The sequence below is a fragment of the Tribolium castaneum genome, chromosome 9 (genome assembly GCF_031307605.1).
Source record: "Tribolium castaneum strain GA2 chromosome 9, icTriCast1.1, whole genome shotgun sequence".
NCBI lineage: Eukaryota > Metazoa > Arthropoda > Insecta > Coleoptera > Tenebrionidae > Tribolium > Tribolium castaneum.
The window spans coordinates 5473449-5489988 of NC_087402.1; the positions used below are offsets into that span (position 1 = coordinate 5473449).

Here is a 16540-nt window from a genome sequence, read left to right on the forward strand (position 1 = left end):
TTAGAAAGCATACTTTTCAGTGATCAGATTATAATAATCCTCTTTCCGATTGCTATGTATGCTAATTAAAAGCTTTTTTTACTTGCTTTGTTGTCTGTTCCATATTTTTGGAGCCACACTTGAAAGAGTTCTCGTTGTCCCAATGAATTGAAATTTTGCATACTTACGTAATTTGTGTGCACACTTCTTATGGGAATTTAAGGACCACTCAAATTGAGTAATTTTTATATCAATCGATGCGTCACAAAAAACTGAACAAATCATATCATTGCGCCAAACGTGTAGCTTAATTAGGAACGCGGGAAATTGCAATCAAAGTGAAGATATGTCCCATAAGAAAAGCATTGGGGCGGCTTTTCGGTGAGTACAAAGAGCTTGTAAATCTTCGAGATTTACAAGACTGCGGTATTACTACAATTACTAGATTGGGGGTCAGGTATAGGGAACAGACACTTTTATGGAAATAGGGATTTAAGCGGACAGAAGTTAATATCTCCAACAATAGGAATAATTTAAATTCAATCGCGATTTCTGGCTTTCCTAATCAAGCTACAGGTTTGGCGCAATGATATGATTTGTTCAGCTTTTTGAGATGCATCGATTGATATAAAAAAATTCCAATTTGAGTGGTCCTTAAATTCCCATAAGAAGTGTGCCTAGTCCTTTTAAAATCTTAATTCGTAAGCAAAAATATTTTTCTCTAATAGAAAAAATAAAAGCTTTTTTCCAAAAAAAAAAACATTTTTTTTATTTTCCAAAGGTTTGGACTACTCACTCCCAGGGGCACTTAAATTTATTTTAAAATTTTTATTTTTTTTTTAATTTCTATTTTTATTTTAATTTAAAATTTAAATTATCAATTAGAGCTTAAGTAAATACATCGGGATATTCTTATTACACGCTCCAATATTGTTTATGAAATCTATTTCGTTGGCATTTCAAAGTAAGGGGCGGAATTTGTGAAGAATGTGTCCCCTGAAAAAGTTTCTGGTCGGGCAGCTCGGCCGGCTAGAGTTTAATCGCGTAAGTTTGCAAGTAATTTAAAAAATGCGTCCGGAATTGAATTTTCTTTAATTGGTCCGAGTTGGGAACAATGTTGAACTATCCGTCCGTAAGTTGGCTGTAAAATTAGATTAACAAAATAAATCCTGGGCCGTATCCTCTGGTAAATTGAACATGCCAGAACAATGCGTAACGTCCCAATCGAAGCTGTCGTCCCCAGAAGATAAATGTTGGAAACAATCTCGACATACCAGGCACGCAATAAAGCACTTTTCCGTGCATTCCTTGCCCCAGTGGTCAGTGCTCGAGAGTGAATTTGGCCATCCCCTGTCGCGCCACCACCCAGGTAAGAGTGGGCTGATATGGGTCACTGGTATAAAATACCCTCGCCCATCTTCATCATGGTTATTTGGCCGTCGAGAGAGCCGGTATAACACGGTCACCCAAACTCCCATTTCATTTGTTCTTCCGGCGATCATCCGCATGCTTTCTCCCATCGCCGGCGTGCTCGCTGAAGACTCGGTGTCTGATTAGTGTCTTTGTGTGATCAGTGTTCTAATGTTTCCTTCGGATTATCGCAGCTGCGGTCAGTATTAACAAGCAATTTTCATGCTCTAGAAAAACTCCATTTCGGCGCTAATTGGTGGCTGCTTAATTGGCGACTTTTGCAGACCCACCGGAAGGCTCAGAGTAGAACCCGCGCCGGACCACCGGAACATGTGCCATATCCGGAATTGATCGACTTATTATGGCTAGATACAAGGTGAGTGATTTGTTTCGATTCTGTGTCATGTTGTGGTTTGGAGCGTCTCCATACAAAGAATAAATATATTTTATTCTGTATTGTTCGTTTGAGTAAATTTTAAAACAATGGGTGATCCACTTTTTGTGGCACGATTCACTGGGGTTCACACCCACCGTAAATGCAATTTTTCTTATTGACACTCGACAATTATCGGTACAGACGCGTTTTCATAATTCAATTTGTCGCTTGATTTATGGCATCGGAAGCGAGCTGCTGGAGATTAATGACAACTCCAATACGGTGGTCGGTCAATGTGGCTTGGGTCACGAATAATTCGCTGCACAAACAACGATTATTCAAAAATCCTAATCACTTTTTACGCTTCTTCGTTAAGCTAACTAGCGAGAGGTTTTCTCCACTGAATCCTTGTTTTTGTTTTCGTTAATTAATTAGCTAATTTCTATTTCATCCTCTTTTCAGACTGTTTTTTTTCCCTGTCTTCACAGCGGTTTATTTTTAGTACTTTCTCTGTTAACGGTTATTTTCTTTTTGTGTTCTATTCTAGTTCAAGCATATGCAGGTTAACGTTAAGAAAACATTGTGATAAACACGTCCCAACTATCACTTTTTATAATTTGGGAAAATTCTGCGGTTGCCACAATTTGTAAAAAGTAGAATATCTAATAACAGTTTGTGGTAAAACTAATTGCTACCACCAAACGCACTCTAATCCATCAAAGACAGATATGTGGAAGGGTTCTAATAAGCTAGATAAATCACCCTTAGAGCCCTTCAACTAATCAATTAAACCCCATACGTAGTTTGTTTTGACAATGTGAATTATTGCTTTTCTCCTTTTTTAATACATTTGTGTTTGGCTTTGAGGTATTTGTATTGTAATCTGCGTCATATCAGATATTGCCACAGCAAATAATAAAATGGGAAAATATTTACGCAAAATGAAATGCAAAATTGATGTCACTGTCGAAACAAAACCGCAGTGCATTTATCATTGTTTTTAAATCAAACGAAAGTGTTTCATGTTGTGTGTCAAAAATACCGATAAATCAAGGTATGTTCCATTTGTGACAGTGATGAGGGTCTGCAATAAGTAGATTAGATTGAACATAAAGCTTCGAATGTAATTGCAAGCTCAGTTGACATTTCGTGAACCTGCTCCTGTTTTCAAAGAGTTTATTTGTTCAAGCTTGTGTAACACTTTTACTGAAGTGGCTCGCGTGTTTATTTTAAAAATATTAAAGACCTTTGTAAAGTTTGAGTAAAGTGTAATAACACTGCCGAGTAACGAACGAGTCCTGTTTTACATACAAATAACAGAATTTTCTCTCATTTATTTATGTAAATAAGCGAAATATTTGCAAATTTATACACAATTCGCGATCGTCTTTAGTCGAGTTTGAATTGTTCGGATTCTAGAGCAGGCATAAAGGTGACGCTTTATGTAAACATTTTTAGAGTTATGGCCATTACTTTTATGAAATAGATCAGTGGAACTCATCTAATAACAAAGCAGTGTAAAGGTTTATGTCTTGGTGGCATGCATGAGCTTTCCTATTTAGTGCGTTTGTGTAAAAATTCATAATGACATAATTCTGAGATTATGGTAAATAAAAATCCAAAAAGCCTCCTCTTAACCGACTTTCTATTTCTTTAACTGCTCGTCGATAAGATCCAATCGAGGTTATAAAGACAAGTAATAAAAGTTTATATGAAAAACATTTTGCTGTCTCGGATGAAACTCATGGCTTTATTATCAGAATAAATGCGGGATTCTTTCGCCAAAACAAGTTCGATGTTTCTACTCCGATTCAAAAAATTTAAATTGCATTTTCTTTGCCGTCTATAAATAATGCTATAGGCACGCTCCACAAATAAGGTCAGAGAAATCTGAATATTGCGAGTAAATAAAAAATTGCGGTTCATTTGCCAAACCGAATTTACATATAAAAGTGTCTCCAAACTCCCAGGAAGTCATTTATCGTTTTCACTTGATTGTCACGGAAAATAGTAAATATGTCCTTAATCGGTCAAACCAGTTCGATGAAGAGTGAAAACTCGTTTTATGGATTTTCCGCATTCCAGCTAAATGTTGTGGATTTTCATAAAAGTAGCACCGTGTCGAATTTTATTAGGAGCAATTTTTCAGTGACTGCTCATGGTAATTGTGCGGCGGACCGCGAAGTTAACAACTAATTACCTATCAGCGAATCTGTAATTTACTGGCATTTCGGATAAATTGGGGTAATCGATGGGGACCTTTGGTGGAGATTCCCGGTTATGTAAAGTGAAAGTCACGTTTTTTTCATAAAACACATTACTTGGAAATTGGCTTGAAATGCGAACACGCGAATTGAGAAAATGATGCGATTTAGACGCATCGAAATGTAATTAATTTGCATTTAGGAAGTAAAAGGAGCGTCGTAATGGAGAACGTCTTGTGACTTATGATCCTCCAGTAGTCGTGTACTAAATAGATGTGGGAACGTTCTCGCTTTTATTTTACCGACAAATGCACACTAATTAACATAAAGGACGTGGCTTTGCATTAATTGACAAGAGACAGCTCTCAAAAATGTGGCTTCGAACACACTGTTCGTTAATTGTCACCAAAGCGCTAATTTCGCCTTCCTTCTAAATATTACACTTAAACAACATAATAAATTACCGCATAACAGATGGCGATATTAATAAGATGACCCACTTGCATGTGCGAAGTAGTTCTTCATTGTGTGGTTCAGGGTTATCCTCACAGCCGAAGAAAGTTTTTAACTGAGAAGCTCTTGAATGGGAAAGGAAATCGCATTATAACTGTGTTATGTGTATGCTAAAATACGTGTCCCATCCGACTATTCGCTTTTTTGGTCCGTGTACACAGAAAGTTTACGTGGGAATTCTCCAGCTAACCGAATAAAGTCACGCAAATTGTTGTATCGGTTGTGCTCTTGAAAGTGAAACTGTTAAAGGCCTTTAACAACGACTTCTAGAATTAGTTTTCCGTGTTACTATAATGGAAATGCGGATGACTTGGCTTATAAAGGCATAACTATTGCCATTTGATTCAATCCGGTTGACTCTCTTCACTTCCACTGACTAGAAAAACATTATCTACCCAACAACGATGGGATTTTTACGATTTGAAAACAAATACGCCATCGTTAAACTAGTGATTGTTATAATCGTAACAATGGATTTAATTTTGAAGTACCAATAACCCTACGACCCGTAACTCCTCAGTGACATCATTGTGTACAATTATTTGATAAAAGTTAACTTCAACCTCATTCTTTACCTGGGCTTTCACCATTAAAACGGCCTACACGCGTTAATACACTTCAACACTTTTCCTAATTAAATCGTAATTATTTTTCAATCAACACCAGTATTGTTATTTTTTTCCAGATAATTTACTTGCTACTCCTCACATACAACGTTTATGTGTCAGCCGAAGAAGCCGAGGATCGAACAATTTCTCTCAAACCTCCCGACAAACTCCTGCTCCAAAAATCCGCTCCTTATAAAAAAGAGGAACCTTCCTTTCTTTCAAAACTAAGCAGTTGGTTTTTCCCTTCGAAAGACTCAGTACCTGCGGAAGGCCATCACAGTGGCCCTCAATACTTACCTCCACAGCCATACCAAAGCCAAACTGGATGCAACCCCTGCAACAAAGCCCCCTGGATCCCGATCGCATCCAGTGTGGGGCATAACACCCTAATTAACTTTGTACCCCCCTCTAGTCATCTGGAAGATTTGAGGCCGCCCCCGACCCACTATGGGCCACCTTCCCCGCAATATGGACCCCCTCCTTCCCCACAATATGGACCTCCTCCCTCTGCCCAATATGGACCTCCGCCTTCGGCCCAGTCACACGGACCTCCTCCTTCACCACAATATGGAAGTCCTCCCTCTGCCCAATATGGACCTCCGTCTGCGTCCCAATCCCACGGTCCTCCCCCTTCTCCACAATATGGGCCCCCAATTAAATTACAGTCGCAATACGGACCTCCTCCCCGACCCCAATATGGGCCACCTCCCCCAACTAAATTGACCCAAATTTCACCCCCGCAGTCACAGTATGGACCTCCTCCCTCCCACTTCAAGCCTCCATCACCCCAATATGGGGCTCCGATTTTCAGGCCTAAGCCTAATAATGACCATTTTGGACTTTCCATGCAACATTTGAGACCGCCTCCAGTTACTCATTTGAAACCAGTTTTCAACAATTATGTCCCGATTGGGATGCTACCGCCCCCATTGAGTGGTAGTTACCATTCGTTACCAACGGTATCAAGTCAAGGTTTCGACTTGCCGCCCCCACCGCCTCCACCTTCTGATAGTTACGGGGCTCCTGTATCAGGACCCAACGCTGATTATCCAATCAGAGAGGAATATTTACCACCGGTTGAACAATTGCCATTGTCGTCCAACATACCATTGCCTTTACCTAATTTAAGTCCTGGACCTGTTCTACCCATCCATAATGCCCAAAATTTCCACGATAGTGTTCCACAACAAGGGGAAAATTATGAAGTGAAAGCACATGACAATGTTCAAGTGCTACCTAGTATTAAAGTTGCTGACTATTTAGCTTCGATTGAACACCCGATTAATGTCATTCAGTCGCCTTTGGTAGAGGTTTCTGTTAAAAATACAGAACTTGTTGAAGAAAATTTAGAAAAAAATGTAGCTCCTGTGGAAAATAGTGACGTTAAACCTGGGGGTTTTTATAGTGATAATTCGGGGAAATTGAGCGAAAATCCTATCGTAGTAGAAGACACTCATGCTGCTGCAAGTGCTGTCAATGTGACGTTCCAAGAAAATCACCTCCCGGACCAAAATAAACAATCACAGTTTAGATCCGAGGGCCAAAATATTATAAATTCTGATATCATCAAACAACTTTTGTTCGCTCAAGAAACCGCAAGATCTAATAACACTTTTACACCGCCTCCAACCATGGATTATAGTAACTGGCAACCACGATGGCCCAATTCTCCAATAGGGCCAACGACGTGGTTACAACCCGTATCTTCAACAACGAAAAAACCGAAGCAGATACAAATCATTGTTCCGTATGTTAGTCAAAAGAAACCGGTTCCGTTTGATAAGAATGTGGGCAGAATGGTACCATCGAGACCTTACACCACCCTTCTGCCGGTCTATTCTCCACCTTCAACAACAGAAGAAGTTTGGTCGAAATTCCTGGGTGATTTCAACCTAGCGGAGTCAAAAAAAGTGACCGCTACTGCGTTCACACCTCCGACAACTCAAGTGTACAACATTAGGGACTTATTAAAGGACACAAAAGAGTTCTACCCTTCCGAAAATCTACCCTTTGATGTGATTTCTTTGCAAAACAACATCGACGATTGGACCCAACAAGCCTACTCTAAGGCCAGGCAACGAGACGAGAAAAGTAGTACAAGTGCGAAATTTGTGCCGTCGAAAAAAATCCCAGATGAGTATTTCACGACTCAGGCTTACAGTGAAACTACGACCATTGCTTTTGATCACGAACAAGCCGGTTCCAGTAAGAAAGAAACCAAGCTTGAGGACGACATCGAAACCAATTTAATTTACAAAGAAACAACAACCGAAGTTCCAACTACGACGCTGAAACCGTCTTGGGACACCGCAAGTGTTACGGTGTCGCCCATTACGAAGGAAAAGGTCTACATAGTGACACCCCAACCGTACGATTCTGGCGCTACCACCCCTGTGACGGCCTGGAGCCACCCCCCGAGAGTACAAATGAACAAAACGGTTGTCCCAACCCCAAAATTCATGGTCCGGGTTGATCCCGAAGACAAGGAAAGTAGAGAAAGACTGAATCAAAATGCCAGTCCCTTGACTGTTGTTTTCAGCGAGTGGCCGCATTTGAGTGAGTATTGTTACGCAACTTCGCCCAAAATTTCACTCTTGACTCAACTTTCTTCAACATCTTGGTTTCTAATACGATTTTAAGTCTCTAATCTTGCCCACAGTTAACAATTTGCAAACGACTACAACGCTCAAGCCGCCGACGTCTAAACACCCGCTGCTTGGCTTGATGGACCTCTCTGCATACACACCGCCCCCCAATTCAACAGTACAGACGATTTCAGGACATTCGAGAGTACGTCCTTGCGATTAATCACGTTGTTTTCTCTTCAAATTAAAATTTTCTCACGGAGATTTTGTAATTAAGATAGCATGACCTATTTTTCAGCAATTATCAAGATTTGTTATTCTAATTCAACTTTTTATAGGTGGTGACTGTCGTGAATGTTGTGACACAAGCCACAGTCGCGGAAAAGGACAAACTGGAAGTGAAGAAGAAGCTGTCGTGAAAGTCGGATAACTAAATGACCACAAAAACAGTGCAATAAACCGTAATTTAAGTGCAAGTTAAATGTAAGTAAAAGTGCAGGACTTCCAGCGTTTGTACGAGTACAACTATAGCCTTGAGTATTTTACGTTCTTGTAAGAGGTTTTAATTTATACTAATGTATTATATTTTTATTTATATTTTTGAATAAAGTATGAGATAGCGAACGATGATTTTTTATTCCCCCGCAAGCCAATGGTTTCGGAACTTAAATTTTATAAATAAATAAGAATATTAAAATGGCCAGTGCTTTTAGCACGTCAGGTGAGAATTTAGCGGCTTTTAAACACTGTTTTGGCTTCTAGCAAAATGCTAAGTGAAATTTTTGAGTCAGATGAACATTTTCTTCATTCAGAAGTACTCTTAAAATGCATTATTGACTCTTATCTTTTTTTTACTCGATATTATTTTTTGGCAAATCAAAAATTTAAATCCAAATTTTCGTGAAGAAGAAAAATAATATTTACGTAAATACCTATTGCTTCACTATTACTGTGGTTTGTCTGCAGATGTCTTGCCTAAAATATTTCGGTATTTGAAAATTAAATATCTTCGTATTGTTCAAAACTAGTGAGAATTATACACGAGTGAAATGTATTTCCGTAATTACTGAAGCAGTGAAATTATTGAACCGAAATTTAATATACGTATTATTATTTATTATTCGAGAGCGCATCTACCTTGCTTGCAATACAACCAACAATACAATTTTGTCCTCGATCTCTGAAATAAGAGTTTGTCTTGTTCAATAAGATCTAAAATATATGACCTCTCTGTCTGACATCGTCTGAGATTTTATAACACCCCAAGGATCAAAGTTCGATAAGATGTCCAAAAATTTTCTTCTCTAGGGACGTAATTGATGTAAGAACAAGTTTCTGACTCCAAAAAAATTACTATATTGTGGCTTAATTTTTTTTCGTGTAATTATGGTTTCGGGAACGGGAAGGTAATAAAGACAAGAATGTGTATTATGGATTATTTTATTCGTTATGATACAATATGTAGTTATTATCATTCCATAATAAATAAACAGTAACACTATGTCTCCATTTTAAAATAAGTTGCCAGATTCGTAGGCGTTGAGGTTCTAATATCACAATTTCGTGCAACAATAGTCTCGAATTTACAAAAGTGGTTTACGTAATTCCGGGGCCAGATTTGAGGAGATCTCGACACAAGTCCAGAGCCGTTGTTGCTGAACGTAAGGAAGAACTTTAGCGACTTGCATAGATCCCTGTAACAAAGTACGGCGCATTAAACTCCGCCGCTACGCTGTAACTTATCGATAAACCCACCAGAAACTTCTTCTTTCTGCCTGGCTCCTGTCTGAAATAAACAAGAGCGTCCTGTGGGATGCTGATATGGCTCTGGTCATTTCCGGGAGTGAGAGATTCGAAGCGACTGGGCTGACAATCAAGATCGAGTCGGACGATGCCAGTGGTAAAATCCACACTGACTGAGAGCCACGTCCAAGCTGCAATCAACGAAAACGGGAGGGTAAATAAAGGAAAAAGACTAAGCGCACGTATAGTTAACAAACTAACTTTGATCAAACACGAAAAATAAACAATGGACCGAAATAACTTTCGCAGAGGGAAACTTGAACCGTTTCACCCCCTCGATCGGTTTACGCTTGCCCGAGTATGGAATTTTATTTACTTAGGGCAACACCTGCACCGTAATTATCCGCCAATTTCCAGCAAAAAAACAAATTTCGCAGGGAAGTTGTAATTGTATTATAATAAATTCGGGGAAAATTAGAAGCTTTCAAGTTCCGCCATTAGTGACAATTTGTCGGATTCAACTTTTAATTAACTGTATTATCTCTCGTGAAAGCTTGACAAAACTTAAATTCGCGAAACTGCTATTCGTGTTTATTTACTTTTAATCTGTTCATCCGTCTTGTAACAAAGAAAATAAACGTGTCTATATTTTATATTCGCAATTTCCTCCGTTTGCAGAGCGCGATTCGATTTCCTGCCCTCTGTATCCGTTTCGATTCGACTCGGATCCACGGCCTTTCATATGAATTATGCATTCTCTTGTGTTTGCATTAAACCGTTTAAAACCCGCAATACCATGGAAAAACAAAATTAAATAACAATACACGCTTTCGAATTTTTTCCAGGTTCCCCTAATCCCGGCCAATTTATTGACCGACTGTATTACATAAAAATGCAAATGTGACCTTCGAACGAACCAATATTACACAAATTGCAATAAACATTTGGCACTTGATGCGATCGCAGAATGGAAAAACTTCAGACAAATCTCGGCATCAATCAGCGTATTTTCCTAATCTGCTTTTGATTCCGTCTCATTTAATTCTGCGCTGGTTACGGTCGAAGGTTGCGGGTAAACGGCGAAAACAATTTTCGCAAAAAATCCGAATAACACTAACGTTTAATTAAAACGAAGGTGACTGAATTTCTTTTGCAAACCAATACCATTTTTTAATTAATTTTCACCAAAAATTGTATTATTGTGTTGCCTTGGGTTACAAGGATTTATGGCTGCGAAATTCCCGAATGTCTTTTATGTGCCCATATTTTTTCCTTTGGCTTTATTGCCGATCGAACAGGGAATGTGATAAATAATAAATGGGGAATGTTGGGGAGACAAAGACAAAATAAGAAAATTGTTTATGGCGGGTGTCCTTCATCAGAAAAGTGGGGCCGTATTTTGACCCTCTGAATGTAAATCCGCTTAGATCATTGTCTGTTAATGAAGGTTTCTGTATTCATCGCTTCTATTTACGTGCTGGGGTGGGCAGGATCAGAGGCAACAAATAGCAAAAATATTCAGATTTAGTAGGGAACGAGCCGATCTTTTCATCGCTTGTCCATATTTGCATAAATACGCGGGGCTTTTAAGATGCTTTTACGCTAATAGCACGCCCTATCCAAACACTAAACCACACTACATTAAATTCCTTCCCAGCGTCGGCTAAGAGATTTATCGGCGCGTCCTCGACCTCTACTCCCCACACAGCTACTGCATTAACAAAAGACTTACCGGCTAGAGGTGATTTGCGATGGTGTTTCGGCAATTCCCAATCCATTTGTCTCAGTTTCGGCGATCCTTCAATTCTATATTTCAGCATGAGGAGCGCCATTTTCGAGTTGGCATTTAACTGAAACCAAGGCGTGAGTCTTCCCGGCGAGTTAACCGAAATGAGCGTACCCAAGTTGTTTTTCTGTTGCCGATAGAGGAAGACGACGGTGAATCCTTCGGGACTATTCATGGCAGTTGTAACAACTGTTGAGTTTGGTAAGGGTACGTTTCCGTAAGGAAGGCGGAATTTGTAAGCAGGGAAATTGGTTATCGGGCCTTCGACTAAAGACACACCCTGATCTTTAGCCGATACATTCATCAGTTTAAGGATATCCACTTCATCTGAAAGGATATACACGTGCAGGAAATCTCACAATCTCAACTCCGAACTAAACTACTCCCAAACACTGCTACCAATTTCGATAAAGGCAAAGCTGGCTCCCGAATAAAAAGGGGAGAGCGTAAGCCTCCCTAATTTATCGGTGCCGTTACACAGAGATGAATATTTCGTTGCAAGAAGTGTTTGACTGGAGACAGCATCGCCACAGTGCCGAAAATGAAGACTGGGTTCGAACAGTGTAAATTGATCCCTTACCGTGTAAAACGCTCGCCGGCGATTTGGGGTTGATGGGGTGGGTCTCGTGGCTGTCCAATTCGTTTTCCCGAGGATGCGATGCAGTGGTTAATCCCGGGAGACAATAGCTCATAGCGAGCCACGCTGTCAATAAAAGCCGTCCCATATTTCACTAAAATTAAATGTTGTTGTAGAAAAAATTGCACGGCCTCTGCATACAAATCATTACAATTAGATTTCAATATTGTTTCGTTCTCGGAACAGTAAAGGAAGTTATCTGCAGCGAATCGACTATTAAAGTCTTGCATTAACGCAATAAAAATGACGGAAGCGAAGCCATTATTTCATGCTTTCAGTCATTAAATAACCGGTTGGGCCATTTGCACACTTTTATCGCTTAATCAATTTGTGTTTGATCATGAAATGAAATGGAATCGTCTTTCTAAATGGTGTTTCAATTATTTCAACAGTATTAAATTTCCGTTTGTGGAATCGTCAAACAAGAAAATTAAATTTGATATACCCATTACAGGACCTAATTCTTAGAAAATTAGTTTGGGAAGTTTCATCAATTTTCGTGAAATGAAAGGGTGAAATATTAATTGGGAATTTATGAGGCCACCGGCAAAGTTTTATAACAATTTCACAAAAATTATGCTTAAATGCCCGCCAACCAACAATAGTTGAATTAATAATTAATTCCGGGAAAAATGTGGAGCGCAAAATTAAACCTTTCATCAAGTTTAAAGCGAAAATGGATTTTACGACTACATAAGCTATTTTTGTATGAACATTATCTAAGGCATCGATATTTTACACTCTTGAACAGTATGCACATAAAGTTTCGTGACGTTTATGCCCGCGATGGAGATAAAAATTTAATACCACAAAAGTGGCTCAGGGAATATTTAAACATTTTCTACATTGCTTGTAAACTTAAACATTTGTTCCGAAGATAAAAGAATTTGATTTTTTTAACAATGTCCAATTATGATGTATTATTATAATATAATGTATTAATGTATGTTATGACAGTATAAAGCCCGTAATTATGCAAACAGTCGGTGAGTTGGAATTAGCTTTCGTAAACAAGGTGATAAGCCAATATCCGATTGTTTACCAAATCATTTAATAAGAAAATAAAACAGCAATTTAAATAAAATGCTAACCAGATCGCAGGCGGTTCGATGAAAATTATGTTGCCAAAAAATGAGCTCGAAAATGTTTGGGAAATTCCCTATGGATATCAAATATGCACCTCCTTATTCAGTCAAGATTTTATTTTGCTGAACTGCTTGTAATGCGCTAGTATGTTGTTTTAAAATAAATAAAACAAGAAATAACGCTTATTTAACTTACCTCCGTAAAAATACATTTTTAAAAATCTGGAGCCAGCTCCGAAGTTTGTCTTTATTTTACGAATATTGCATGCTTTAGGCAACAATTTGATAAATGACTTTCCATTCTTCGAGTCCCCAATTTTGTATCAATATTTGCTTTCTAAATATTCGGAAACTCAAATAAAGTAGACAAAGGGTCTACGGAAACCATAACTGAATTTTATTAGAGATAAAACATTGATAAAGTGTGCATACGCCACCCTTTCAAATGCTGACATTGGATAAAATAACTCAATTTCTAAATATTTCCCAACAATGACATAAAATCCACTTGGAAGGGCTTATTAGGTCTAATTTAAACAGAACATTTCCATAAATTCTCCGACCAATTTAATTACAAAATAATACCCTTTACTGTAATCGTATAGACAGTTGCAGGGTGAATTTTATTACCCAACGCAATTAAAATAAAACAGGTCTTTAGCAAAAACACCAATAATTCGAAACATAAAACGTGGTGGAAAATTATTATTTCTGTAGAAAACAGGTGTTCTACTCGGTGTCTGACCAGCAAATGTTGCGAAATAACTCATTTGTAACTGCAGAATTTTATTAAATTAAATTCTGTAAATTTACTTCGTTAATTGTTTGGTATTACGAGGCTTATTTACAAATTTGTGAAAGACACGGGACGTGATTCGGGTTTTAAAATATTTACAACCCCTTGCATGGTGCTTTCGTTAAAATGCTTCATAAATTAGAAAAGTGCATGTCTGTTCTATTTAAAGCATTCAAGATTGTTTATAATTTTTCCGGAAAAAAAATACAGAAATCAGTTTATTTACGATTTGGTCGTAAAAATAGGGCATTGACGTCTTTCTTATCTCGGCAAAGCATTCGCGGTTCATGTGGTACTTACATAAAGTCGTAGTTGTTGTTGTTAATAGAGGGTTGTGTAGCAAGTGTGCATGACGACGTCACCAAATTCTCGATACAACTGATCTCTTGTGAACCCCCAACCAGCAGATGGTCTCTGTGTGAATGTTAACTTGACCAATAGCACGCGAAACTCGCAGCCGCGCAGTCTCTATCTTCATATATCGACCTATAACGCTTTAAACAAGCAGAAGTAACTTCTGATAAACTTGATCTAGATGAGTGGATCAAGTCCCGAAGGAAAGCCATCAAAACTTCCTGGCCGCAAAGGTCGCAAACCTCTGTTTTTCGAACAAATAGTTGCTTTTTTGGGCAAAAATTGATTTCAGACACGTCCTGCAGGCTCCTGATTAAACCTTGTAGGCTCCGTGAAAAAGGAGTTCGAGGAGCTGTCACCGGCTGAATGGAGTCCCGAAGTGGCACTTTGGGCCAAACTTGAGATGAGATGCTAGTTTTGCGACATTTGGGGAAACTTTGCTCCTGCAGATTTACTCACGTCCTCGCAAATGTCAATTTAAGGCAGCCCTATTGTGAATCTTGACTTTAATATATTTCGTGACATTAATGCGCTTCAGTTCCGATGTCTGTGTCTATTTTTGTCACTGCTTGGAGGATTCGACCTGACTTTATCGACGGATGGAAAGAACGAGGGTTATCAACTGAAGACTCAATTAGTTTTTGTCGTGATTAATCTTCATGGAAATGTTAACTGACTTTTATTAAATATAAGTCGAGGCAGGAAATAAAGGCAGAAGGAAAAATTTTAGTCTTTTGAATGCGCACTTTACCCTTAATCGATGGGGACCGGCAGGATAACTGTTCCTGCAGTCCCAACTTTCAGGGAATTTACTGCAGAGCGAGCCTCGGCCAATATGCTCAAGCAACTTTTGTTGCCACAATGGGCTTGCGGAATGTTTATAGAGTGAGGAATTAAGCATGAGAAGAAATCGACTGCAGCAAAATGGAGCAGTTTAATTACAAATTATCAAAATTACTGCTCTAGCTTTCCAAGTTATTAAGCCGATCACCGAACGAAACTTCACTCATTACGTCGAAGATCAGGCTCAAAGGAAAAATTAGAGCAGTTTGTGATGTTTATGGAAAAAAGCATCATTTCTAAGTAAATCTTATAAGATACAAGACAACAGGAATTTCATCGTCACCCGCTGATTTTTTATTTTCTATTTTATTGTTAAGTAAAATCAGCATTATTATTATAGCATTATTATTGAATTAACTGACCTAAAAATTCTGTTTTCATAACAACTATTTTTTGCATCCGACAACTCAAAAATCCCTTTTACAAAAGTTCCAACAATTCACATATAATTCCAATTAATTTCGATTAAATTCCAAACAGTGTTTGTGCAACTAATTACAAAGCTGACGGCCTTTCATAATAACATGCATACAGCGGTCAAAAATAGAAAATTGTTGCGACAATATTGGCACTGACTTCCGCTACACTTTGTTTATTTGTAGGAGAAAATCATAGAAGTTGAGTCATTAGTGTTCGTTTCTTCGATTTTTCGTTTAGGTTGCAGTAAAAATAGTTTTAATGAAGGGGTTCCAAAGCGAGAAACCTCTGATTTATTAGATATTTAAGTTTAAATTTAACAGTTATTTACTTTTCAATCCACAAACTGCACAACAAATTCCATTGAAGTCGTTTTAGTATTTTAGTTTTGAAATTATAATGTTAATTATTTATTTATTTTGTTTGGTTTATCTAAGTCAATGAAATTTAGAAAACTCTTGGTTTTCTATTGTCAACAAGACAACATCAACATGCTGCTTTGCTGCTTTAAGTAATCCGAATCTCTAAAAAAGTATTAAGAGAATTTTAAAGAGCTCTTCCGTTTTTAATAAAAGTAGTTTGCTCTAGTTCTAATTTAATTAAAGGAAAAAATTACTGGAAAAGTAGATAGGCAAGCTGTTTTTTTTACCACTTTTTAATTAAACGTCGCTTGACCTCATATTGTTGAGCCACGTAAATTGGGATGGCGAAATCAACAAGATATAAAAAGTCTCCTAACCGAGTTTTTCTAATTAAGAGAGGTCATTCATCATTCCATTTCCGACGCGTAAAATAAGCTGAAATAATTGTAGCAAACCGCACTTTCTTTATTTTGCTGCGTTGAACCCGTTTGTATAGAATAAATAATTTCCACCTCGTTTCAAAAAAATATCTAATTGCGAAAACGCGCACTGCAGAACGTTATTATTTTTCATCATCCGCTGAGTCAACCGGTTGAATGAAACCTGGCTCTTCCATAACTCTGGTTTCGCTTGATTGCGCGCATTTATCAACACTTGTTTTATTATGCAAGGGTTCGATAATCGGCAATAAAATTTCAAGTGCTGTTTTATCCCAAACGCGAGGAAAAACTTGTGAGGCTGGCAGATTTTGAGGGTATCTATGTCATGGCTTAATGGCCAGCCCGAGAAGGGTCGGTAATAAAGTTCCGTGACATTATACTGATGGAAACCGTGAAAGACGG

General features: G+C 38.2%; 2 protein-coding genes across 3 annotated transcripts; one reads left to right on the top strand and one right to left on the bottom strand.

Moving 5' to 3' along the window:
- The first annotated feature begins 954 nt into the window (after positions 1 to 954).
- Positions 955 to 8299, top strand: LOC103312680 (uncharacterized). Of its 2 annotated transcripts, XM_008193959.3 has the most exons (5): positions 955 to 1588; positions 1674 to 1765; positions 5168 to 7646; positions 7750 to 7880; positions 8014 to 8299. In XM_008193959.3, the coding sequence occupies exons 2-5, from the start codon at positions 1751 to 1753 to the stop codon at positions 8092 to 8094; spliced, it is 2706 nt and encodes a 901-aa protein (XP_008192181.1). In that variant the 5' UTR covers positions 955 to 1588; positions 1674 to 1750; the 3' UTR covers positions 8095 to 8299. The 2 variants fall into 2 exon arrangements, with proteins under 2 accessions (XP_008192181.1, XP_015834946.1); XM_015979460.2 differs by lacking the exon at positions 955 to 1588 and having other exon boundaries at positions 1655 to 1765.
- Positions 8300 to 9099: 800 nt separating this feature from the next.
- Positions 9100 to 14182, bottom strand: LOC664199 (kielin/chordin-like protein). The gene is made up of 5 exons (XM_970212.4): positions 14023 to 14182; positions 11785 to 11935; positions 11151 to 11531; positions 9431 to 9609; positions 9100 to 9369 (listed from the first exon to the last, which is right to left on the bottom strand). Exons 2-5 carry the CDS (start codon positions 11927 to 11929, stop codon positions 9259 to 9261), a joined length of 816 nt encoding a protein of 271 aa, XP_975305.2. The 5' UTR covers positions 11930 to 11935; positions 14023 to 14182; the 3' UTR covers positions 9100 to 9258.
- Positions 14183 to 16540: the final 2358 nt, after the last annotated feature.

Excerpts from the sequence above, each read along its gene's own strand:
- LOC664199 (XM_970212.4), bottom strand. The coding sequence starts at position 11,929 with ATGGGACGGCTTTTATTGACAGCGTGGCTCGCTATGAGCTATTGTCTC. Across the intron at positions 11,532-11,784 it reads GCCGGCGAGCGTTTTACACG|ATGAAGTGGATATCCTTAAA; the intron begins GTAAGGGATCAA and ends ATATCCTTTCAG. Across the intron at positions 9,610-11,150 it reads TCGCAAATCACCTCTAGCCG|CTTGGACGTGGCTCTCAGTC; the intron begins GTAAGTCTTTTG and ends CGTTGATTGCAG.
- LOC103312680 (XM_008193959.3), top strand. Across the intron at positions 7,647-7,749 it reads CAGCGAGTGGCCGCATTTGA|TTAACAATTTGCAAACGACT; the intron begins GTGAGTATTGTT and ends TCTTGCCCACAG. Across the intron at positions 7,881-8,013 it reads CGATTTCAGGACATTCGAGA|GTGGTGACTGTCGTGAATGT; the intron begins GTACGTCCTTGC and ends AACTTTTTATAG.